General features: G+C 38.0%; 1 protein-coding gene and 1 long non-coding RNA gene across 9 annotated transcripts in view; both read right to left on the reverse strand.

The window, feature by feature from the left end:
* NIPBL (NIPBL cohesin loading factor) overlaps nt 1–26,978 on the reverse strand; it is a 164,119-nt gene that overhangs the window by 83,778 nt on the left and 53,363 nt on the right. For all 8 annotated transcript variants that reach the window (XM_052670492.1, XM_052670493.1, XM_052670495.1 and 5 more), the window contains 7 exons: nt 23,072–23,215; nt 21,131–21,296; nt 19,943–20,073; nt 9,602–9,701; nt 7,792–7,943; nt 6,549–6,700; nt 1,381–1,474 (listed from right to left, as the gene is read on the reverse strand). In XM_052670492.1, coding sequence (XP_052526452.1) covers nt 1,381–1,474; nt 6,549–6,700; nt 7,792–7,943; nt 9,602–9,701; nt 19,943–20,073; nt 21,131–21,296; nt 23,072–23,135 — 859 coding nt within the window. In that variant the 5' untranslated portion in view covers nt 23,136–23,215. The remainder of the gene's footprint in view (nt 1–1,380; nt 1,475–6,548; nt 6,701–7,791; nt 7,944–9,601; nt 9,702–19,942; nt 20,074–21,130; nt 21,297–23,071; nt 23,216–26,978) is intronic.
* LOC128074561 (uncharacterized) lies at nt 15,419–18,438 on the reverse strand. The gene is made up of 2 exons (XR_008203236.1): nt 16,575–18,438; nt 15,419–16,099 (listed from the first exon to the last, which is right to left on the reverse strand). It is a non-coding gene; the product is annotated as an uncharacterized LOC128074561 (long non-coding RNA).

Here is a 26,978-nt window from a genome sequence, read left to right on the forward strand (position 1 = left end):
GCTTAGTTTCACAGTGTTGTGAATGTTCTACAAACATGGATTTTGTGTAATTAGTTTAAGAAAAGCACGTTTAGTCTTTGGCATTTATATATGTCTTACAAGTCCTTTAGCACAAGATCTCCTAAAATAATGATGCCACTGGCACGCTATACAAAATTCTTTTATCTTGCATTTGAGTCACATTTTTTTTTACATCACTGCCAATATACACATATATTAGATGAACCACAGCAATCATTTAGCAGTCACAGAATCAAAGAATAATTCAATTAAGACCTCAGAAGGTCTATAGTCCATCGGTAGGCTCAAACTGGGGTGAGCTAAGTCAAATCATTATGCGTGATTTTATCCTTGAAAACCTCCTGGAATGGAGAATGCACAGACTTTCTGGACAGCCTTGATTGACTATCCTGATAATTAAAAAGGTTTTCCCTATAATCAGACAAAACCTTCCATTTCAATTTATGTTCGTTTTAGCTCATCCTTTTTCCAAACCGCTCTGAAGAGCCTCTTCATAGGTTTGGGAAGGCTGCTCTCCCTGACTCTGAGGACTTGATTTATCCAAGCTGAAAAAGCCTAACAACCTCACCTTCTCTGCAGTCACTCCCTTCTCCTTATCAACCTAATCTGAGTATCCAGAAATAATCAATTGTGTTCCAGGGTTAAAAGGGAAGGAAGAACTCTTGTATCTTTCTACTATTTCTGTATAACACATAAGCACTAAAAACCTCTGCTATCAAAAATACATTCAAACCCCTGCTTCACTAAGTCTCATGCATCTCCATAACTGCTTTTTAACAATAACATTATCAATAGTGGTATGCTTTCTAGATTTTAGCATAAAGAATTATTTTGAGCAGATTTTTTCTGTTCCATTTCAACTGACATTTTGCCCTATTCCTTCTCCATAGCTAAGGTGTTCAGGCTTCATTTATGCTACGTGTATTGTGTTCATTGAACTACTTTCAATTTCATGATCTTTCAATTTGATGATTGCAATTACGAAAAAAGTTGCATGTTAAAACACTTTCAAGGTGGTCAAGAGTTCAATACTCGTAATGCTGCCTTGAAACTACTTGTTATGCAGAGCAACTGAATCCATTCTTATAAACAATTCAAATCCTCACTTTAGAAAGGATTTTGAATCCTTCTGTCCTCCATTAATTTAAGATATGTTTTGAAGTACCATTTGTTAATTTTTGGACCTCCAGAAATTTCTCCTGGATGAGGGCTCAAAATAATTTTGTTACTGAAATCTAATTACATACTCCTTAATTCTACTGGAAAACAGAATTCAGAAGGACTAACTAAATACCTCTTTAAACACTCTGTTCCTTTAAATTAAGAAAAATACGTTGACACATATGACTGCTAGACTACCTTTAGGGGTTCCATCACTTCCAGCTGGAGAACAGACTGACTGTGGTGACCTCAAGGAAAAAGATGCAGCATTTCTTATTGAAGGATCGCCATCCTAAAGTGACAATAATAAAAAATACCATTATAAGCATGAATATTTCATAAAATAAAGTAAAATTAGTACATACATTGATAAAATCAACTACCTGAAAAACCAGACAATAAATATTATAAAAATATTTATTTATATAAAAATTTTTACAATTTAGGCTGTCATAAAGTAATGTTCCAGAGCACAAGAGCTCTTAGAAGAAACAATCACCAGAATATGCTCAGAAAAATACATTCATATGTTAAACTTTCTTGTTACAACCAGTTATAGAAGAATAAGCAAAGTATGAACTCTATATAATAATGAGAATTGAGCATAAGAATTAGAATTTTAAAACACATTAAACAGTTTTTCAATTTAGCCTACCCCTAAAGCATATCTAGAATACAACCACAGTTTTACATTTAAGCAATAATAATATTTTCCTTAAATCGCTGTCATGGAGCCCTCTGCTGGCCAAGAATATATATATCCAGTCAATGAAATAGATTTAAACTTTGATAGAATAGTATTTCCTATCATAAGCATTGTTTTTTAAACAATGATAGGATTGCTGGGCGGGAAGGGGGAGGAACACAATCAAATCAGCAACCTTTTTAACTATGAGAAAATAATTTCTGTAGTATAAATAAATTGCAAACGTCAATTCTTTTAAATTAAATCTTTTAAAGATTTCATTCACATAACTCCTTATATGAAAGATTCCTTTCATAGAACTCCTTTTTATCTCTTTCCTTTTTTTTTTTTTTTAATCTGAATTTTCTGTCCGTTATCATTATAGCCAATTTCAACACAATTAATAGAATATTAATTGGTTCAACTGTAAGTTTCTACATGCTTCTACAAAAAACAAACAAACAAACAAAACAACAACAACAACAAAAAAAAGATAAATAAAAAGAAAAACATCAGTAAGTCAGAAAGCTAAACTGGCATTTGAAGGAGATAGAAGCCTACATAGATGGGCAACTGCACACTCCCTTTAGTAATGGCTAATGGCTAAACAGACAGTTCTCCAATGCATACTAGCAGATGAGCTACAATACACATTATGTCACACAGAGGAATAGTTCATGCTATCAGATCAAAAGAAAGAGCTTTTCACTTGACAGTAATTATAATTAAAATAAAAGTGCAAGTTTACACTGTTTACAAGAGCCATAGAACATATTGAGCTGGAATCCATGATGATTGCCAACTCCTGACTTGAAAGAAAGCAACCCAATAGCACTGTCCAAATGCTTCTTGAACACTAACAAACCTGTAGTCATGACCCTGGGGTACATACAGTATCTGAACCCCCTGCTATTGAACAACTTAATATATAATCTGAACTTTATCTGACACAGCTCTAAGGCATCACATCCTATCACTGGTTCCCAGAGAAAAAGGATCAGCACCTCCTTCTCTGCTCACCTTCGAGAGGAAATAGACAGCAGCCATCTCTCAATTTCCTGTAAGATGCACAAAACAAAATTTCTCAGCTGTTGCTCATACGTTACGCCTCCTAGTCCTTATAGTATCTCCGCTGCTCTTGTTTGGACACATTCTAATGATTTTATACCATCTTTATATTGCAGACTCTCTGCAATAAAACAGCATTCATTATTCAGGATAAGGCCATTCTGATGCTGAGTCTAATGGAGCAACCACTTCTTTCAGCTGGCTAGTTATACTGAGCTTAATGTACCCCTAAAAAATGGCTGGCTCTTATGGCCAGTGAGGTAGATTGTTCACTCATATTGAGCTTATCACAAATGAAAAAAAATTAGTGATTGCCTCATGCTCAGATCTATGAATATATCACTGCAAGGCCTATCTACTCTCAAGGGAATATATCATTCTTCCTCCTCCCAATTTAGAACTGTCTGCAAACTTAGTGTGCACTCATCTCCTGTGTCCAGGTCACAGATTAAAATTTTGAAGAGGACTGGCCTAAAATTGAGTCATGGGGAACATGACAAGTGGCTTGCCACCAGTTTGATGTTACTCCATTTACTACAACTCCTTGAGCGCAACTCTTCTCTCAGTTGTTCACTCATAATATTGTATACATATGTACAGTATCTGGCTGCACGTTGGATATTTTGTTGAAGATACTATGAGAGACACTACCAAAAACCTTGCTAAAGTCCGAAAAAATTCATTCGCATCCACTGCTTTTCCTTTGTTAACTGGGTGAATAACCTTGTCATACCGGAATATTAAGTACCTAAGTCATGACTTTCTCTTCATGAACCCATGTTGCTTTAGAATTACTGCCAACTCTTTCATATGTTCTTCAACAAGTCCCAGAATAATGTCCATAGTTTTACTAAGTACCAAAGTTAGAGTAACAGTATCGTCACTACCAGGATATTCTTTCTTACCCTTTTTGAAAATTGGAATAACATCAGCAAGCTTCCAAACAGCTGTGAACTCTCCAAATTCCAAAGACCATTGATAAGTAACTGAGAGAGGTTTGGTAATAATTTCAACTATTTCCTTCAGTATCTTGAGATGAATTCCAGTGAGTCCTGTAGACTTATGTGCATTTAGCTGGAGCAGCAAATCCCATACATGTTCAGTGTCAACTGCAAGCTTATCACTCGCACAAACACAGGACCCCAAGAGTTCCAGGACCCACCAGTGGCATTAAAAACAGATGCAAAAAAAAAAAAAAAAAAGTCTCACTCTTCATCCCAATTTGTAAGGTGACCAATTGTCAAGTAATGGACCAATGCCTTTTTTAGATTTCCTTTTGTTGTTAACATACTTTAGAAAACCATCTTAGTTATCCATTACAGCACTGGCCAACTTCAACTCTAACTGAGCTTTGGCTGAATCAATTTTCTCCCTATAGTGACGAAGAGTTTCCAAAGTCCATACTATTTCTTTTTCCCACCTTTGTTCCTGAAGGAGAAAACTATTCAGCCAAGCCGGCCTTCAGCCCTCATCATGGCTAAGTGATCTACCTGCTGTTTATGAACAGAGAAGGCATGATGGGAGATGTGGTCAGAAGCCCTTTTGGGCATAGTGACCACAAAGTGATAGGTTTTCGATTCTTGGTGAAGTCAAGAGGAAGGCCAGCAAAACCATGGACTTCTGGAGGACAGACCTTGGACTGTTTAGGACATAGGTTGAAGAAGTCCCTTGGGAGATAGTTCTGAAGAGCAAAGGTGTCCAGGAAGGCTGGATGCTTTCTCAAGAAGGACATCTTAATGGCATAAGAACAGGGCATCACCTTGTGCTGCAAGATGAGCTGTCACAACAACTGCAAGCAATGTTACAGGTTTTGGGCAGAATGGTTGGAAAACTGCATTGCAGAAATGGATCTGGAGTTGTTAGTCAACAGCCAGCTAAACACGAGTCAGCAGTGTGCCCACATGGATCTCCTGGCTTGTATCAGAAATAGTGTGGCCATCTAAGGAAATGACTGTGCTCCTGTACTCAGCACCGGTGAGGCCATTCCTTGAGTGCGATCTATTCTGGGCCCTTTACTACAAGAGAAAAACACCAAGGAGCTGGAACGTGTCGAAAGAAGGGTGACGGAACTGGTGAAGGGTGTGAGGAGTATCTGAGGGAATTGAGATTGTCTAGCCTGGAGAAGAGGAGGCTCAGGGGAGATCTTATCATTCTCTACAACTATCTGAAATATAGATGTAGTGAGGTGGGAATACATCTCTTCTCACAGATAACTAGCAATAGAATAAGAAGTAATGGCCTCACATTGTGCCAAGGGAGGTATAGGTTGGATATTAGTAAAAATTCCTTCTCTGAAAAGAGTGATCAAGCATTGGACCAGGCTGCCTAAAGAAATGGTGGAGTCACTGTCCCTGGAGGTGTTCAAGAAACATGGAGATGTGGCACTGAGGGACATAGTTTAGTGGGCACGATGGTGATGGACTGACAGCTGGAATTTATGGCCTTAGAGATCTTTTCCAACATTAACAATTCTATGATTCTTTGAAGTAACCTGGAAACATCCTTCATCCAATACCCAGGGAGTCAGTAAAATTTGCTAAATGACTAGTTGGCAGATCAGGCCCCCTGCTCCCATCTGAAGAAAGTCATGCATGCAATAAACCACACTTTTTTCTTTATGGAGATGGTCACGATGCTGGGAATCAGTTGACCTAACCCTTGTTTCTCCTATACCACAGATGGGTCCTCAACCATATATCTTTATGGGTCCTCCACCATGTCATTATGTCCCTGTCCTTCCAATTCCAGAGACTCACAGCTGTTGTGAAAGAACACCTGAGAAGGCAAAACAGACCAGCAACTAGCTTCTGATGAAATTTTGTAACTACTGTTACACTGTACATTGCAGGCATCAATACTTCCAGTACTGACCTCACAGTTCAAAGATCTAGTAAAAAAATACTATTGGAAACTTAGGTACTCTCTCTCAAGAGCTGTTAAGAGACTGTGTTGAGCTTTTAAGGAACCTCCATCAAACTACATCTGCATGATTAAGATGAAAAATAATCAATAATTTAGAAAAAAAATCACCACAGACAAAAACTGGGGGGAACTTCGTTCAGATATTAGAGTTCAAGATATCAGAAAGAATTACTACCACAAAAACTAAAGCCACGAGGATAAAATTTCTTGAAAAGAAACCAAACCATAATGCACATGTAAATCAGTAAGAAAAACTGTCTATGTGACCTCTTGCCTTTGGCAATACTATCATGCTACTGGATATGTTGCTCAAATATGTCAATTCTAATTGAGAAGTACGAGTATTTAGAGAGACAAGTTAATCCTACACCTACTTAGAATCTGGTATTGTTAGCATCAATATACTGATGTAATTACTGCAGTGACACTTTACCATTTTATTAACATAAACTTGTGAATAAGTAAAATTTTTTGCTTATCATAATTTCAACAGAGTGCTACAAACTGTTGAAAAGGAAAGAGATATCTTCTACAAGAACTGAAACCTCACGTTAGAGTTGCACAGTTGAGTGAATATGTCTGAAACTTAGATGTTTTCAAGTGGTTTTATAAATCAACAACAATATAGTAAAACATCTGTCTTACAAGGCAACTAAATATGTTTTATGATAAATTGATGTAGGTAACATACATCACTACTTAATCTGTGCACCATCTGTAGGTAGTCTTCATTTGATCCATGTCTAGAATTATCAGCATGATGATTAGCTGAATTTCCCGACAACTGACTTGAAACTTTATTTTCATGGAGATTCCTCATCCCTGCTGTGACAATAGGACAAGCTGAAATGCAAAAACAAAACAAAACAAAAAAGTAAATAATTGTACTGATATATATATATATATATGTATATACACTCCTTAGCTCTTAAAGTTTCATGAATATTACCATAAAAGAAGAAATCACTGAGCTGTATACAAGAGGTCTGGAATCTGAACAAGAACAGGGTTTTTTTTGTTTTTTGTTTTTTTTTTTTTTTTTTGTATTTTGTTTTTTTTTTATTTTATTGTATCCTTTAGCCACAAGTACCCTAAATAAAATCAGGTATGTAAGATTTGAATTTTCAAGATTTACAATCTAAGTTCCATGTACATTAGACAAGCTCTTTCCACACCTATTCTGGGTCAACTTAGTATTAGTCTCGTTTACACTACAAAGGTTTATTAAAGTGAGGTAACCTCATAGCAAAACTTAGTTACGCAGGAAAAAAATGAATTTTTTTGTCTGGTACAGATAAATGATGGCCATCAAATAAAAGCCTTAGAGTTTGCTTTTTAGTTGTTATATATGTGTGATAACTATGCAAAATAGGTGTACTCTGGGAAGAAATGTCACGTGAAGAGGCATTTTACATTTTTTTCCTTTTTTTTTTTCCTTTTTTTTTTTTTTTTTAATACTGTAACTTTTGGAGGAGGTTGAAGGGAGGCCTCATGGCAGCCAACAACTTCCTAAAGAGAAAAGTAGGTAACCAGGTGCTGATCGCTTCTCTCTGGTGACAGCTACAGGACCCAACGAATGGCATGGAGCTGTGTCAGAGAAGGATTAGGTTGTGTGTTAGGAAAAGGTTCTTCACCATATGGTGATCAGCCCCTGGAACAGGCTCCCTGGTCATGGCTCAAATTTGCCAGAGTTCAAACAGTGTTTAGGCAGTACTCTTAGAGATAGGGTTTGATTTTTGTGTGGTCCTGTGTGGAGTTTGATTCTTGTGGAAACCTTACAACTTGGAATATTCTATTATTCTGTGATGTTCTGCAGTTAGGTAAACAAAGAGAAATATAACAACAAAAAAATTCTACCAATACAGAGACTCACGTTAAGCTTGTGACTCAAGAGCCATGAAATGTGCACATGAAAGTAAACATCACGGACTTACCTTGCTGCAGCTGAGGATGCGGTGTGTAACTTGGAGGATGTGAATATGGCATGTATCCTGCAGGGCTTTGAGGAGCATATGGACTAGGCACTGGACTGTTCTGTTGTGCCAAAAATCTGTTACCAGAGCTTGTCTGTGGTGGCACAAACCGGCTAAAAATAAAATTTTAAAGGATTTGAGAAGTTGTAAAAACAAATTTAGACAATGTTGTTATTCCTTTTGAAATAGTATATATCTGGAACATTTTAACTTCTGGAAAAGACATTATTCTAACGCAATGAAGAAACCTCTTCAAAAGCAGCATTTAAATCCATCAATGCCATCTCAATTTCAATTACTACTTAGGAGTCAGAAAGTGGGTACTGTATTAGTAAAAAGATAGAAAGCATTCCATCTAGTGAAAGCAAACAATAACAGAAGTTATAGATATTTACCATAATAAGGCAATTTTCAATAGTTGTATCTTATTAGAAGTTTATTAGAATCTTTAATGAAAACGACAGCTAAGGTCTTACTATCAAATAACCATAAGCTCACTAGAACTGAAAAAGTAGTAATCTTATTTAAATATGACTTTTCCAATAAGATTTCAAATAACTTTATCTAACACAACTATACTGCTAAAATATAGGAATACAGGCAGTTAGGCAGGATCTGATGTAAAGGTTACTGAATATAATTTATTGTTTCATTGGATTTATCCTGGACAGATCCTAGAGATAGAATGTTATAAAAATCAAACAGGCTTGTGATGATAATGTATACTATAGCTTACATTCTTTCATCAGTTTTGTGTTGCTTTTTAAAATAAAAATAAAACAAAAACCACAAAAACCATTCACAGCTCTGTTTTAGACAGTAGCTCTATGGAGATAAGTTTCCACAGAAAGTCACAGCAAAATATTTAAAACAACAATTTTGCAAGGATCTGAGAAGACACAGCACATTGTAACATTCTCAATTCATAAAACCTTCTTCATTACCACTTTTCAATATAAAACCAACAAATAAAATAAAATAAAACCACTACTCTTGACAGTGTAGTGGGTTTTGTAGAGATAGAAAGAATTCTGTTTGTCAAAATAAATACTACACTAATTTGAAATGAAGTGTGAAATAACAGTTAATTTTAATAATGATATTTAATATCTCCTGATTCAGTTTCAAGCCAGCAGCCCCAGCTGGTGAAACTGCATGCGGAACTTCCTCCTCTATTTTACAGTACTTTCTTATTTTCAGAAAGACCTAGCCTAAAAGCCTAAAGGCACATCTTGCCTGAAGGAGTCTGAAAAAGTACAAAAAAGTTGAAGAGGAAGCCAATGGCCAAACAAGTGGATCTATCTTCCTATGAGTGGCCCTTTGTGTAACAGTTAGAGTAGTATTCTGTGCTTTAATAAGACCTTTTTTTCCACTCTTCCACCATACTAGTACTGCTACCCATGCTGGAACACTCATTCTCTTCTCCTTTATATTCTGATACAGAAAGAAAACAACTGGAGGGATAGGAGAAGGTAGGAGGATTCCTTAAGAAAGAAAATCTGCCAAAACTATCCATGCAAGAGAACAGAGAGTGGAGAATTCTGACTTGTCCTTACAACACAGGATTAATGCGCATGCATAAAGCGAGTAAATGCTAAATTCGACTTTTTCAGCAGCAGAAACTCATCCTGCTGTCAAACAAATTCAGGGTTAATCTTGACATTGATCTTCTAACTTCTACTCATTTACTTACAACTGGAACTGAATGTAACTGTAGGAAGCATTTTAAGTTTGCTGCCCCCTCCCTCCCTCATTTAAAATATAGCATTACCTGGAAGGGCTATGTGAAATAGTGGTTTGTTGATAATTGGAAGATGCTGGACTACCACGCATAGAATTCTGAGAAATACTAAACTGTGGAATCATCATCCCTATTGAAAAGAAGACAGCAGTATTAAATATACGCATTTCATTTCAGAAAGACTATATACCAAGAGATCTATAACTTCATAGGCAGAAAATGTTACATGTCTGCAACTGTTAGAAAACATTAAATAACATTCATTCTGTGTAAGAATCTATTTTACATTGCAAAATAGAAAAGCATTCCTAAAGGAATGTTAATTCAGTTACAAATTTCAACAGGTCTTATTTCCTTTTACGTTCTTCAAACTTTGCAATCCAAAATCTGCTAGTAGATAGAAACACTTTAAAACAAACATACACTCACACTCCAGTGTGTACAGTATTTAACTTCACAAACCAGAAGACTCATTAAATTTATATCCTATTTTTTTAGCAAGTAGAGGTAACAATCACCTCATACAGAAAGGTGTGAGACTAATTGGTAATACCTAACAGTTTCCTTTTTAATACTTACTATAACATCTTTCTGTTCTGTCTCTAGTACACTTATAAAATGTGTCAGTGTGCTGAAATACTTTGGACTGCAAAGCAGAGCCAATTTCCCAAATTGCAGATTCCCACAGTTTGTACAGTTCAGACCCATGTTTTGGACATTCAGAAGCTGAACTATCTATCAGGTCACAAGTACCACAGTGCTTGAAACTAACAAGCATCTTTACCAGTGAGATTTTAAATCAATCTTTTTTCCTTTTTACAGTACCATTATAAAGAATTTGCTAACAACCACATGACACTGGAAGTTAAAACAGTGAAAGCACATTAAAACCTTTATGATCTTTAATCACGTGATCTTAATGACAGAATAAAATATCTCATATTTAAACAGAATCAGAATCCATGTACAAACTAAGGTTTAGGAAGCCATAACAAGTGACTCACAGAAACGGGTCAGTGTTGCAATATTTTATACTTAATATTTCATAGAATGCTTAGATTCTATCTTATCAATCCTCCAAGTACTGTCATAGAATCAGAGAATCTTAGAAGCCTTAGAGTTGGAAAGGACCCTTAAAGGTCATCTACTCCAAATCCCTGGCAATGAAGGGACATCCGAAGCTAGATCTGGTTGCTCAGAGCCTGGTTTAGATTGGCCATCCAGCCTACTATCACTGATTTCAATGACTGCAATATTTACAGAAGAAAAGCTTTTTTCAGAAATCTTCCCTCTCAACCTTTTTCCTTTCTTTTTTTTCCCAACAGAGATGAGATATGATAATCCCTCAAGAATGCAGCCGTTATCACCTCCCCAGTAGGTGTGAAGTGCTGCATTCCAACCAAATTAACACATTTAAACTAGCCTGGATTAGGAGTGAAAATCCCTAGTTGTGCTGAAAAAAATCAGATATCTTCATACTTCAGTAGAAATGTTATTTCATTATCCTGAGTAACGGCAGAGAATGCCTCAACTCCTGCAAAGCTTGCTTCAATGAACACTGGCTGTCTCTTACAGAGGAGATGAGAAATAAACTCCTGTCCACAGGTACAAACTACAGAAAGGAATGTGCAAAATATTCCCTGGGCATTTCCTGTACAGTGATTTTCTATTTGAGGAAGATCCCTCAGTGCCCAGTTCATGTATTGAAGACACTAACAAAGATATATTAGTCATCAGGTAGTTATAATTTTTCTCTCTTGTTTTTTTTTTTTTTGGCCAAACTATTTGAACTGTGAGGGTGGTGAGGTACTGGACCAGGCTACCAAGAGAAGCAGTGGATGCCCCATCCCCGGAGGTACTCAAGGCCAGGTTGAGCACTGCGCAACCCAATCACTAAGTCAGGGCAAGCATAACCATGGCTGGGTCATGAGAATCAGATGTCTTTAAAGGTCCCTCCCAAACTGAACCATTCTGTGATTCTGTGACAGAGAAATCCAGAAAGATACATAAAAAATCAAGTCTTGTCACCAATTAAGTTGAAACATGCAGGACCAAACCTAGAATTTTAAACTTCTTTTATAAGAATATTAGCAAGACTGAGAAAGTACTGAGAAACTATCATCCCAATAATAACATTCTTATAAGAAGTTTCTTTAACATACACTTCTGATTTTGACTACTTTTTTTGCTTAGAGAAAAGTAATAAAAATAATTTCAATTTTTGCACTTCAAGTAACTGTCAAAGAATATACTACACAAAGAAGTGGCTCACATAAAATGCTTGTTAACTATGACTAAACTATTTTATAGCATCATGCATGTTTAATCTGTGAATGCTGACCTACTGGTGATTTTTCAGTAAGACGGACACTCAATTGATAACATTCTTCTGCAATGTTTTCCTACATGCATCTCTGCTTGCTTTATTGTATAAATGGAAAAAAAAATCTAATCAACACAAACTTTTTGAAAGACATAAATATTTTAAGCCCTCAAAAATGAACAAGTTATATTATGAATTTTAAGACCTTTAGAAGCTTAAGCTGTGCTAAGGATACCAGCCTTCAGCAAAACACTAATTCAGCTTCCAAATATCTGTCAAAATGCACAAAGAACTGAGAGGGAAAAGAGGATAAGGAAAAAAAAAAAAAAAAAAAAGGTATCCACATACTACATACTATCTCATTCTTGCATTCTTAAAATAACAGAATGGTTGAGGTGGAAAGGGCCTTTCTAGCCCAAGTCCCAAGCCCTGCTCAAGCAGGGACACCCAGAGAAGGGTGCCATACCTAGGACCAGGTCCAGGCAGCCTTGAAGATCCCCAGGGAAGCTCCCTCAACCTCTCTGGGCTAGAGTTCAGTCACTCACACAGTGCTTTGTGATACTTAGAAGGAAATTCTGTTCCAGTTTGTGCCTACTGCCTCTTATCCTGACACAAGACACACTGAAAGGAGCCTGGTTCTGTCTTCTTTGAACGTTCCTTTCAAGTCTTTATTCAACACTGATGAGATCCCCTGGGCTTGCTCTACTCTGGACTGAACAGTTCAGCTTTCCAAGCCTCTTCTCATGGGAGAGATGCTGCAGTTCCTTAATCATCTTAGTAGCCTTCTGTTGGACACTTTCCAGTGTGTCCATGTTTCTTTTGCATAGGGTTCCAAGATTCAACAGAGGACTCCAAACGTGGTCTCACTGTACTGAGCAGAGAGGAAGGATCACTCTGCTGAGTGAGTGATATCTCAACTAAGATATTTTGCCTATTGCAGCTAAGAGTACCACGAGCCTTCCTTAGGAGCAAGAACACATTGCTGACTCCTGTTCAACTCAGTGTCCACCAGGATTGCTAGGTCCCTTTCTGTAGAGCTGCCTTTGATTCGGATTTCCACAGCATGCACTGGTGCCTGCGGTTGTTTCTTCTCAGCTGCAGGATGTTGCATTTCTCCCTATTGAATTCCATGACACTTGTCAGCCCACTTCTCCAGCCTGTCCAGGTCTCTCCAGATGGCAGCAGGGCCTTCTGATGAATCAGCCACTCCAATGAGTCTCATGTCATCTGTGAATATGCTGAGAGTGCACTTTACCCCATCGTCCACACTGTTAACGAAGATGTTAGTCAGGACTACAAGCACTTTTAACCATTGGGGTACTCCACTCCTAACAGATCTCTAAACTGACTTTTCACCACTGACGATTACACTATGGGCCCAGATCTCAATCCACTTTACTGTTTGTTCATCCAGCCCATAGTTCATCAGCTTTTCTGTAAGAATCTGATGGGGGTAGTGTGTCAAAAGCCTTACTGAAGTTCAGGAAGATAATATCCTGTACTCCACCCTTATCCACCATGCTGGTCAATTCCGTATAGATTTTTATCAGATTGATGAAGTGTGGCTTCCTTTTGGTGAATCCATGCTGAGTACTCCTGATAATTTTCTTCTCCTTCAGGTGCCTGTTCCCATCATCTTCCTGAAGACCTTGGTAAGCCTATAGTTTCCTGGATCATCCTTCCTGCTTTTTTTGAAGATAGAAGTGACATTTGCTTTCCTCCTGTCTTCAGGCTTCTCTCTCTGTTGCCACATCATATTTGTTAATCACAAAGAATATCATTTCTAGCTCTAGACTTGTTGAACTACAGATGAAAATGAATTTTGGGGGGAAAAAAAGAAAAACAGCAAAAAATTGCTTGTGCTTTAGCTTGTATTTATGGAAACTGAAAACCTGTCTAGCTTTCTGGAGCTTTTGCTTTCTTTGAAAAATTGTACTGAACCAATAATTTTACTCCATGTTTTAGCCACATGGTTTTTCTGTTCCTACATAAGAAAAGAAGGTGGGAACAAATTAACTTGAGTTCACTTTGTCTATGCTAATGATGAATCTGACTGAAGTGAACAAAGAGCTGAGGCCACCCTAAGACTGAAGGTAATCCAGATGTCGGGGTGTCCTCCTTTGTTCACTTTTTCTCAATTGCATGCACTACAAATGCTGGATCGCAGCACCTAGCACTGATTTTTCTGCACACTGGATTCAACAGAAGGTAGAAAGACAGTATTTAAAAAGAAGACAGTGAAGAAATTACAATAGATGAGCTTGAAATATTAGAAAATATTGGAGGTTGGAGGCTGTCTTGGATAGAGTGACCATGAAATGATAGACTTCGTGATTCATGGTGGAGCCTGGAGGGGGAGAAGTAAAATTGCTACCTTGGACTTCAGGAGGGCGGACTTTGAATTGTTCAAGGGACTAATAGGGGGAGTCCCCTGGCATTCAGTCTTAGCGAGTAAAGGGGTCCAAGAGAGCTGGTTGCTCTTCAAGAAGGAAGTCTTAAGGGCGCAGGAGCAGGCAGTCCCCCTGAGCTGCAAAATGAGCCGGCGGGGAAGAAGACCGGTGTGGATGAACAGGGAGCTGTTCTTGAGGCTCCGGGAGAAAAAGAGAATCTACTGCCTGTGGAAAGAGGGACAGGCCACTCAGAATGAATACAAGGAAGTTGTTAGGATGTGTAGAGGTGAAATCAGAAAAGCAAAAGCCCAGCTTGAATTTAACCTAGCCGCTGGGGTGAAAAGGAATAAGAAACTCTTTTATAAATACATTAACAGTAAGAGGAGGACAAAGGAGAATATCCACTCTTTGCTGGATGAGGCTGGGAATGTGACCACTGAGGATAAGGAAAAGGCGGAGGTTATGAATGCCTTCTTTACGTCTGTCTTTAAAAGTCAGGCCAGTTATCCTCAGGATACTCCTCTCTCTGATCTGGTAATCTCAGCTGGGGAGCACACTAACCCTCCTGTGATTCTGAAAGAAACAGTCAGAGACCTACTGCTCCAGCTGGACTGTCACAAGTCGATGGGGCCAGATGAGATCCACCCGAGAGTGCTGAGGAAACTGGCGGAGGTGAGAGCCAAGCCGCTTTCCATCATCTGTCAGCGCTCCTTGTTGACTGGTGAGGTCCCAGAAGACTGGAGGCTTGCCGATGTGACTCCCATTTTCAAGAAAGGTCATAAGGAGGATCCGGGGAACTACAGGCCTGTTAGCCTGACCTCAGTGCCAGGGAAGGTTATGGAGCAGATTGTCTTGAGGGAGATCATGTGGCATGTGCAGGATGAGCGGGGGATCAGGCCTAGCCAGCATGGGTTCATGAAGGGCAGGTCCTGTTTGACCAACCTGATCTCCTTCTATGATCTAGTGACCCATCTGGTGGATGAGGGAAAGGCTGTTGATGTGGTCTACCTAGACTTCAGCAAAGCCTTTGACACTGTCTCCCACAGCATTCTCCTGCAGAAGCTGGCAGCCCGAGGCTTGGATGGATGCACTCTTGGCTGGGTGAGGAGCTGGCTGAAGGACCGGGCCCAGAGAGTGGTGGTGAATGGAGTCAAATCCAGCTGGTGACCGGTTGTGAGTGGTGTTCCCCAGGGGTCGGTGCTGGGGCCTGTCCTCTTCAATATCTTTATTGATGACCTCGATGAGGGCATCGAGTGCACCCTCAGTAAATTCACAGATGACACCAAATTGGCTGGAAGTGTGGATCTGCCTGGGGGTAGCGAGGCCCTACAGAGGGATCTGGACAGGCTGGAGAGTTGGGCTGAAGCCAATGGGATGAGTTTCAACAAGGCCAAATGCCGGGTCCTGCACTTCGGCCACAACAACCCCAGGTGACGCTACAGGCTTGGGGCGGTGTGGCTGGAGGACTGTGTAGAGGAAATGGACCTGGGGGTATTGATTGATGCTCGGCTGAACATGAGCCGACAGTGTGCCCAGGTGGCCAAGAAGGCCAATGGCATCCTGGCTTGCATCAGAAACAGTGTTGCAAGCAGGAGCAGAGAGGTGATTGTTCCCCTATATTCAGCACTGGTGAGGCCGCACCTCGAGTGCTGTGTCCAGTTTTGGGCCCCTCACTGCAAGAAAGATATTGAGGCCCTGGAACGTGTTCAAAGGAGGGCAACAAAGCTGGTGAGGGGTCTGGAGCACAGGCCATATGAGGAGAGGCTGAAGGAGCTGGGAATGTTCAGCCTGGAGAAGAGGAGGCTCAGGGGAGACCTCATTGCTCTCTGTAACTTCCTGTAGGGAAGCTGTAGTGAGCTGGGGGTCGGCCTCTTCTCTCGTGTCATTAGTGATAGGACCAGGGGGAATGGTTTCAAGCTACGGCAGGGGAGATTCAGGCTGGACATTAGGAAGTATTACTTTTCGGAAAGGGTGGTCAGGCACTGGAACGGACTGCCCAGGGAGGTGGTGGAGTCACCGAGCCTGGGGGTGTTCAAGGAAAGACTGGATGTTGTATTGAGGGACATGGTTTAGTAGGAGCTATTGGGAATAGGTGAACGGTTGGACTGGATGATCTTTTAGGTCTTTTCCAACCTTGGTGATTCTATGATTCTATGATTCTAAGGTATTGAGGCCCTGGAACGTGTTCAAAGGAGGGCAACAAAGCTGGTGAGGGGTCTGGAACACAGGCCATATGAGGAGAGGCTGAAGGAGCTGGGAATGTTCAGCCTGGACGAGGCTCAGGGGAGACCTCATTGCTCTCTATAACTTCCTGAAGGGAGGTTGTAGTGAGCTGGGGGTCGGCCTCTTCTCTCATGTCATTAGTGATAGGACCAGGGGGAATGGCTTCAAGCTACGGCAGGGGAGATTCAGGCTGGACATGAGGAAGTATTGCTTTTCATAAAGGGTGGTCAGGCACTGGAATGGACTGCCCAGGGAGGTGGTGGAGTCACCGAGCCTGGGGGTGTTCAAGGAAAGACTGGATGTTGTGTTGAGGGACATGGTTTAGTGGGAGCTATTGGGAATAGGTGAACGGTTGGACTGGATGAGCTTTCAGGTCTTTTCCAACCTTGGTGATTCTATGATTCTATGATTCTATGAAAAAAAAGTAAGGTCTTCTAGCTGAAAAAAAAGCATTCCACAAAATCTCTACCAAACTGTTCTACAAACTTTGAATAGAGATTACAAAACCTGCACACAAAACAGAAGAAAAGTAAATCTTTCCTGACCCAATAAAACTATATCAAGCACTTTCACCTTGGATATCTGAATGGGATATATTAACATTTAATAAGACTATCAAAATTTTCCTGAACTTATCTTAAAGACCCATATATTTCAAGATAAGAGAGTACCCCTTCCCATTGAAACTGATGTAACGCTTTGTCCATCTTTTTCAAACATTCCTCCCAAGATCATCTTCATCTCAAAATAGCTTTTTTACTGTATGCTTCACTTTCTTCCTTCTTTCTCTCTAGTTTTCCAGTTTCACACTTAGACTTCAATGCTTCAAATGATAAATGAATTCAAAGTATGTAATACAATGGAATGATCTAGAATTTTTCAGTTCTGGTCTCTTCTGGTTCTTTAAAACATTGTGTTAACATTATTAAATAGCATCACCTGTTCTTTTGTATTTCATTTTACATCATTTTTAATTCTGTATCAATACCTTCCTTCTAAACAACACCATTAGCAAAACTTAGAAGGAAAGTATCTGAGTTTGTTTTCTTTCTTTCAAAATCTTCTTGTGGAAGAAAGAATTCCAAAACTATTATCTTACTTTTCCACTGGAAAAAATTTATTTTACCCTACAAAACTGGTGCAAAACACTGAGGCAGAGTCTCTTTGTGGAACCAGTCTGTAAATGGGTAGGACAATTGCAACAATTCACACAGCTGGAAGAATCATTCTACCACATTTACCACTGAACACAGCATACAGTAATTGCTATCGGACCTTAAATTTCAGGACCAGTGAAGTTTTAAATATTTAGAATCAGGCCTATTTTTCATTCTATAAAATTTCTCCATTCTCTAGTGTTCTGTCCTACACAAGTCCTTTCCAAATCTTATGTGGCTTTTTATTCATCTAGGTGAATGAACTTAATCATTTAACATTTTTTCCTTTCCAAAATACCTCACACTTTCCATCTTCTGTAGACTCTTATGACACTTCCATCAGTATTTCTAAAATGCTAGCAATATTTGCATACTGCAAAAAATGGAAATTCTCCTAATCAATATATAGTTCGCTACTTAAAGAACAGACTTCAAGTGCAAGAGAAAAAGTCTTCAGATCTAAATCCAGAACCTGTCTCCTTTGCTTGGTGTCTCCTCCAATCTTTGCTATTTACCAATACAAACTGCAGAAGAGAGTCAGCTTAAAAGATAGTAAAACCTGTATGGCAACAGAAAATGCTGAGAAGAACGGTAGCAGAGAAAAGCTTTTACATATGGTTCACTTACCCTTATTCTTTAAACCTGAACTACTGAAGAACCATTGGTATTAAAGACTAACTGTAAGTGTACAGATCTTCAGTAAAATCAAGGTGTATTTTTCCAACTTCAGTTATTTACTAAGATAAATATACAAACTTAGCCAGAAAAAAATTCAAATAATCTTGTGGCCTTCTATGATGGAGTGATGGCATTGGTGGACGAAGGGAAGGCGACCGATGTCATTTACCTGGACCTGAGCAAGGCCTTTGACATGGTCCCCCAACACATCCTCATCTCCAAATTGGAGGGAAGTGGATTTGATGGGTGGACGACCCGATGGATAAGCAATTGGTTGAAAGGCCGCAGACAGAGGGTGGTGGTCAGTGGCTCTATGTCCAGGTGGAGGCCGGTAACAAGTGGTGTCCCCCAAGGGTCTGTCTTGGGACCGGTGCTCTTTAACATCTTTATTAAGGACATCGATGAGGGAATTGAGTGCACCCTCAGCAAGTTTGCTGACGACACCAAGCTGAGTGGTGCGGTTGATACGGTGGAAGGAAGGGATGCCATTCAGAGGGACCTCGACAGGCTGGAGGGCTGGGCTCGGGTGAACCTAATGAGGTTCAACACGGCAAAGTGCAAGGTTTTGCATTTGGGCCGGAAGAACCCCAGGCACCCGTACAGGCTGGGAGGAGTGGTCCTTGAGAGCAGCTCGGCAGAGAAGGACCTCGGGGTCCTGATGGACGAGAGACTGAACATGAGCCAGCAGTGCGCTCTGGCAGCTCGAAAGGCAAATGGGATCCTGGGCTCCATCAGGAGAGGGGTGGTCAGCAGGGAGAGGGAGGTGATTGTCCCTCTCTACTCGGCTCTTGTGAGGCCTCATCTGGAGTACTGTGTCCAGGTGTGGAGCCCTCAGTACAAGAAAGACATAGAGATCTTGGAAAGGGTCCAGAGGAGGGCGACTAAGATGATCAGGGGGCTGGAGCACCTCCCCTATGAGGACAGGCTGAGGGAGTTGGGCTTGTTCAGCCTGGAGAAGAGAAGGCTGCGGGGTGACCTCATTGCAGCCTATCAATACCTGAAGGGAACCTACACCCAGGAGGGGAGTAAACTCTTCAAAAGGGCTGACAACAGCAGGACTAGGGGAAATGGATCCAAGTTGAAGGAGGGAAGATTTAGGTTGGATGTTAGGGGGAAGTTCTTCACAAGGAGAGTGGTTAGGCCCTGGAACGGGCTGCCCAGGGAGGTTGTGGATGCCCCGTCCTTGGACGTGTTCAAGGCCAGGTTGGATGGGGTCCTGGGCAACCTGATCTGAATGTGTGCGTTTGGTGGCCCTGCTAGGCAGGGGGGTTGGAACTACATGATCCTTGAGGTCCCTTCCAACCCGGGTGATTCTGTGATTCTGTAAATTATTTTAAAATCAAATCCAATCAAGTATCCCACAGCTTAGCTTTCAGCAGGGAAATAAAACATTATTTTCCAAAATTCCCAATAGTTATTTCACTGCTTACATTAATACAATCTCTTTTAGAAGATGTCAAGATACATAACTCACTATTATTATCAAACACATAGTAAGGCATAGATACCACAGATGTAGTCCATATGTGTTTGTTGCTAGTATTAGGCCCTTAAATATATAGAACACAAATACAATCAGTAAATAATAGAAAATTCTTACCACTTTGTACCCCATATCTGTTTTGCATGCTTTTCTCCCTGAAAACATTAGGATTCCTTGCCAGGATAGCTTGCAGCAAAACTGGTGTATCACCCTCTGGATCATCACTGCCAAGGTTATCTTTCAATTCTCTGTGATTGTGGAAGAAAGCAAATTAAGAATGAAACGCATTTTCAAATTTTAAGAAATGATTGTCAGATTTTAAAAAAATATGCTAAAATGAAAGAAAAAAATGTATTGCTAAAATAAAGAACGAAGAAACCAAGTCTGCAGAGCACTGTCCCTCCCTGTCTTAATTACTATTATTATTTTTTTATCTCTTTGTTAAACATCAGAAGAAACACTAGCTGTAGGCTCTTCAAAATTAATACACATATATCCATGGTTGCCAGTTTCAAACACTTATGAAAGTATCTTAGGCCTTAGGACTTTCATATCTTGATCTTCTCCACTGATAAAGAACTCTTTGGGTAACATCAAGAAAGGAGTCTAAGAGTGAAAATAAGGTATGCGTGAAAGCATAACATTCAGGTTATATATTTTATTTTAAAAAGGGAAAATGGCATATCAATTCCCTCTGAACTATTGAAAACGTAATACATTTTCTGTAAATACATCTGTGATTTTATTCTTTGTTTTGAAGACTTTTAATAGCTACTTCCATTTGATCAAGATAACTTGATCAATATGTAGGAAAAAACCAATGCTGTCAACAGAAAGCAATTCAAAGGACATAATGCAAAAAGAGACAAAATACTCATAAACAAAAAGCAGACATTTGCTGATTCTTTTAATGTCAAAGTTTCCATAACTAAATCAGAATTCACATGGATCTTACATGGTCATCACCAAAACTCTTCTTTTGGTAATGTCAGGTATATAATTTATATATTTTACATTATTCAGCTAACTGGAACATAAATATGTCAAGAACAGTCAAAACCATCAAATTTGAACTCACAACCAGCATTATGAAGATCAAAAAGAAAAACAACAAAAAAGAATGAAGTTATATTTCAGAGTTACATGAAACAATTGAGTCTTACACAGTAGTAATCTGCTAAACAAACCTAATAAAAAATTCCCAATTCCATTGCTCAGATTCTCACATCCTTCTCAACCTTAGTTCATTTTAATCTCAAGGAACAAGGACAGTGATGGCATAAAACTGAAGTACAAAATACATACATGTGATCTGTTGACACCTGATTGAGACTGTGGATGAGCTGTGAAACCAGATTTTCATCCCTGCAAGCCAGAAGGCAGTTCACTTCTTCAGCTATTCGTCCATTGAAAAGCAGGCTCTTTGTTGTTGTGGCAGGTAAAGGTGATGGAAGAGGCAGCTGGTTCAAAACTGTTATCAGAGGAGTGAAAGAAGTTCAGAAACATTGCGCAGAACACAGTCATACAAATATTACTACCTCATATAATTAAGAAAACAAACAATCCTGACAAATACATTTAAAATATAGAGTCATTATTACATTCTCAGTTTATTCTTCTGTTGTATTAATTTCTATATAAGTTGTCTTCTCAAGAGAAGGCAAGTGATGCTGGTTGGTATGACTATGGTAATTCACTGAAAATATCTATTCACAAGCATGGGAAAAAAGGATTGAACTTATTGAATTTTATTGAACTTCATGTAAAACATCAATGTTTCAATTGGATTACAAATAAGCACAGAACATTTACAGGGGCGTTCTTACATCTATAAGTCAAAGAAAGAAGTACATCAAACCACAGGCCATGACCAGGTGATTGGTACAAGAAGAGTAAGCTAAAAAGAACAAAAAATTCTCAAATGGGTCCAAGAAAACAAGCTGAACCTCACTACTCAAACTTATTAAAACTCCAGGATGAAGGTTTCAACTGATCAATTAGAAATAGCTTCAAAAAAGAACAACATAAATCAAATACATTCTTTCAGGTCCTTTATTTTATACTTGGAAATTCTGAAGAAAAAAAAAAAGGGGGGAGACGCCAGTTGTTTACGCTATTTTATTTTTCCAATATAACATATATAATCACTGTATGTGATTCCAGCTGCTTCTTTCCACAACAGGGAAAAAAAAAGGGTTGGGGGAGAGTAGTCACAAGTTATAGTTTTTTACCTTCTCCCAAGTCTCTAAGCTTTACATGAAAATTACAGATAAAAAGCATAAACACACCTAAGCACAGGGTCTAATACCATCTAAACTAGTTCAGTGTTTCAAAACCCCTTGTCTGAAGAAGTTTGAGCAGTGATTTCTACCAGTTACATATATTGACTTTTCTTAGAATCTCGTGTGTAAAGACTGAACTCTAGAAAATTTTCCATAGTTTGGAAACTCATGATTTGCAACCTGATGGTCCACTATTTAGCTTGCATAAACAAATACACATACACATAGATTCATATAAGTAGCATCTTTCAATTTGATATTTTAGAACAGAAAAACACAAAAAATATTTCAAGATTTTTTTTTTCTCAAATATATCAGGTTTTTTTTGGTTTGTGTTGTCCACTGTTTGTTTGCTTTTAAGCTAGGAAATTAAATTCAATTTTGGTGTAAACTTTAGTTGCTCTTAGAAAGTTTTTCCAAATTTCAACAGTATCATAATAATCCATTTCCTTTACATGGTGTACAATCAAGAAAGAGGCCTCATAGGTCAAGCTGCTTACTTTCATTAGCATCTAAATTTTAGAGCAACTCTAACATAATTGAAGGAATATTCACAAGCACAGCGTATTTCACATCTTTTTTTCGATGAATGTATGATTTAAAGACGTCTTACTTTCTTCTTTATTTTTATGTTACCAATATATGTTTATGACGCATTAATTTAATTCTGAATTATTTAAGTGCCAGGTTTACTTCAGATTGCATTGTTTTGTTTTTAACTTACATTTTATTAAATGTTAGAATTAGCGTTATTTTATTTGAAAATACTCTATTTACAAGTTAAGTTAAAAATTTAAGTTGCAACAAAAGTAATCTTTTAAATGCCAAGCCTAATTTAAATCAGATTTTTTATTTTTTTTTACTAAGTAGCGTTTCATATTTTTACAGTTTGAAAATACAAATATTCACCAAAAAGGTAAACAGCAATATATTAAAGACCAAAAAAAAAACGAAGAGTGCTTACGGTCGGTAAGACTAGCAATCCCTGCAAGAGTAGTGATGGGAACATGAGGCATATCCCCATTCATCCTGAAGTTCTGGGATGGTAGTGCCTACACAGATATCTTAGTTCAGGTGCCAGCTATCATTACTTCCCATCTCCCAAGCACTGAAAAAAATGAAAGAGAAAAAAACCAACAAATTACAATGTTAGGTTTACTTTCAGCAATATAAATGAAGTGCAGTCACCTGTGTTGACAGTTTCTTAAATAGAAAGACCTCCATAAGTAGACTTTGCTTACTGTTGATGCTCTTACTCTTTTTATGTCATACCAACAGCAATATATAGGACAGTCTTACTAACAAATACATGGAGATTCCAAGCAAGAGATGAAAACATGATATGAAGTTGTCATGAATCATGGAAGTTAACTTTTCAGTTTCCCTACCTACACATAACTGAATTATTTAAAAACAAACAAACAAAAAAAAGCCAACAATGAGGTTAAAGAGACTTATTTCATTTGCAGCACTTGCCACAATCTTATTATTACCAACAAGGTATATCTGTTTATTAAAAATATAGTTTACTAGAGGTGTGAAATCAAGCTAAAGAAATGGTTGCAGATGGATATACTGGATAGTTTGAATTTTTAGGTTATTCTGGTTTGCTTTAACTAGAAAGAAAAACAGCCTTTGTGAACAAAACAGCCTTTGTTCATCCAGTATAGTTTCAAATACGTACTTCAAACACCTGAAACTAACACCAAAATATGCAGAATTTCAGTGGTTTCTTAGTTCCATAATAAAATTTTCTTTAAAGAACAAAACTACAACCTTACTTGTACCATGATGAGTCTGCAACAGCAAACCCACAAGTACTACTAATACTTATAGTATTTAGCCATGTCAATATTGTTGGAAATCCAGTGAGCAACACTGAAGCAAGAAAAAAAAAATGTTATCACTTTCACCTCCTGATTGCCTGTATAAGGTGTAAACATCAGAGGCAGCCACTATCAGTAAGTGTTCTTTCCTGGCATTACTGCCACAATAATTGAATTAGATGAATGGGAAGAATTCATCCAGACCATTAAATTAGAAACTTTCTCCATAGCTACGTAATTTAAAATGAGAACTGGTAAAGTAGCAAGCTTAGGATGGTTAGTGGAGGAGGAAACTTCCATTGTAAGAGAGCTGAAGGAGTTTGTTTAGCCAACAAAACAAAGGTTAAGAGGGAATGTGGTTTCTTTCTAGCAGATAAATAAGGTTGAAAAGGAAGAATGCTAAAAAACAATGTTGATATAATAATAAACAGAGGCATGAATACTAGCAAGCAAGGTAGGTTATCAGAGCTGCCCACCAGCAAAGCAGCCACTTTCTGAAACAGCCTTCTCCTTGGAGAAGTAATAGACTTAATCAACATCTTTAATTTAAGATGGATCAAGCAGATGTTAGAGAAGGGACAGGATGTGGTTGCCTGCATCAGCAAGCAACTAAGCACGGTGACTCAAGAAGACACTTAGAGTGCTATGTTTTTGTAAGTATGATGATGTGAGTAAACAGAGCAGAGTAGGAAAAAAGACAAAAAAATTGACTGATGGGGTTAAGTGATTATACTAATTTATACTACAAACATAACGTGAAGAAACTACATGGGAATATCTGAGTCCAAATATTGCATTTGTTATGTTAAGTGCAAAATTGAATCTTACACTTTTTTTTCTTTTTTTTTTTTTTTTTGAATGGCAAAAAAAAAAAAAAAAAAAGCTAAAAATCAATTCCAGAACTGGAGTCTCAGGTCCATTGAAATTATAATTGCAATTTGTGGAAAAAAAAAATGAGGAATGTTAGTAAAATCACTCATTTAGGGAATTTAAAATATCAATCAGTTAGGGTAAAAAAACTGACAACTCAAGAACAGGCTCTTGCCTTCAAACCACCAGAACATGCAAGGATTAATGGTTTGACAGATGGACATGGTTATATTGTTGTTTTTTCTTCCATTCCTGAACAACAAGAAGTAAAAAGCAATAAATTGTAGCGACTCACTATTAGTCAAGGAGAATCAAAATGTATTAATTTTTAGATAGTACTTTACATTATCATCTTTGTAGAGTAGCTACTATTGAAGCTACAGAATTCCTACCTCCAGATTGAAAAAAAATGAAAGTATATTGTCTGAATTACGGAAATTAATGAACTGCTGCATTATTTAGCTTCTAAACAATGAATAAGAGTGTAGCAGTTCAAACAGAGAAGTGCACATCCAATTTACATATACGCAAAGCACATCTTGCATGTTCAGAATACACTTAATTATTCTTGCTCTCTCTTGCAAACAGAGAATATGTAAAACTTATTCCAGGGAGAAAAAAACTGCAGAACACAATGGAAGTGATACAAAGACCCCCTTAGTGAGGAAAAACAGTGAAAGGACGACATATGTTAAGAATAATATAGGAAAAGACATCATCATAAGGCATAGCAAAAAGTGCAGTCACGACAAGCATTAAAAGTGATATTAAAAGAAAAGGTTTATCTTATTAATAATGTTTTTTAACTACCCTTTTTAAGTACTACTTTAATATGTTGGTTTTTACCTTCATTTTTTGTCAGTTATATATATATCCTCCTTTACTGTAAAATAAACATTCCAAAGAAAATTTCTAACAGAAAGATAATTTTTTAAAGCTGATTGCTTATTTGTTCTTAAAAGGGATGATAAAGTTAATACCTGGTTGATAGAATAGTTCATAAATAGAAAATACTGACTGCCTTCAGTACTGACTGTGCTGCACTGAAGGGGGGTGGAGGGGTGGGAGCAGGAGAAAAAAGGGACGCAGGGAGGGAGAGAGGAAAGAAACAAGCTGAGTTTGTTCTGTTTTCATTCTTATTTTTTTTCCTCTTCCCAAACACTGCACCATCTGACTTTCAAATAAAATTGCAGGACTCTGACTACTGATTACCACACATAAAGTTGAAATTCTGCATTTATTAAATGCTCCTCTTTTTGAAATAGTTCTGATCTCCCTTAAGAAAAATAAGGTTTTTTTCCATTGCGTAACTTTGTTCATGCATGAGCTTGTACACAGTAACACACATGTTCAGTAAGTCAGTATGTACCGTCAGCTTTGTAACCAAACTCAGGATTCAGAAATTAAACATGCATGCTAATATGTTTAAACATTTCATTCCTCATACTACAGAGTTTGCTTTAACTTTTAAACTAACTTTTCTTTAACTTTTAAATCTCTAGATTTAAAAATCAAAATAACAACAAAATACTTATATATGACTGACCTAATATGCTCCTGAAAAGATTAAAATTAAATTGCAAGAAGGACTATGGTATTACTTCTCTATTTTTTTAAATCATTCAACTAAAAAAAATATTTTAAATACATCACATTCCAATTCGTGCAATTATCAAATCTTTTAAATATTCTCACTCAAACTAAAAAGCAGTTTTCATTTCTTATGGGGTTGAACAGTATTGGTATAACCACAGTACCATGATTAAAGCTGATGTCTGCAACTGCACCTCGAAGTAAATCAGCACAACTCATGTATCAGCTATCTTTAATTTAAATGAGCAGTGAAGTTTTTCTTATCTTCACAAAATCATCAAATATACAATAAACCATAAATCGTTTAAACTTCCATATTTGGCAATAAATTGCTTTTCTCATTATGTTTATACGAATCTCTTCCAGCTATCAGTCTGTAAAGTAGTGCCTAAGGAAAAAAATATCACTTCAGAAATGAAGCGAGCCAAAAGCATCATGAATTAACACCCTCTAATTCTCACTTGAACAAGACAGAGTCAGAATAAATAACAATGCATACCCACAAGAGGGCAGACTTTTGGCTTTCAAACCAGAGCTACAGTCTAATACAACTACACGAAGTCTGCTCCAAGTTTCCTGATC

The sequence above is a fragment of the Tympanuchus pallidicinctus genome, unplaced genomic scaffold (genome assembly GCF_026119805.1).
Source record: "Tympanuchus pallidicinctus isolate F22 unplaced genomic scaffold, pur_lepc_1.0 scaffold9, whole genome shotgun sequence".
Taxonomy (NCBI): Eukaryota; Metazoa; Chordata; class Aves; order Galliformes; family Phasianidae; genus Tympanuchus; species Tympanuchus pallidicinctus.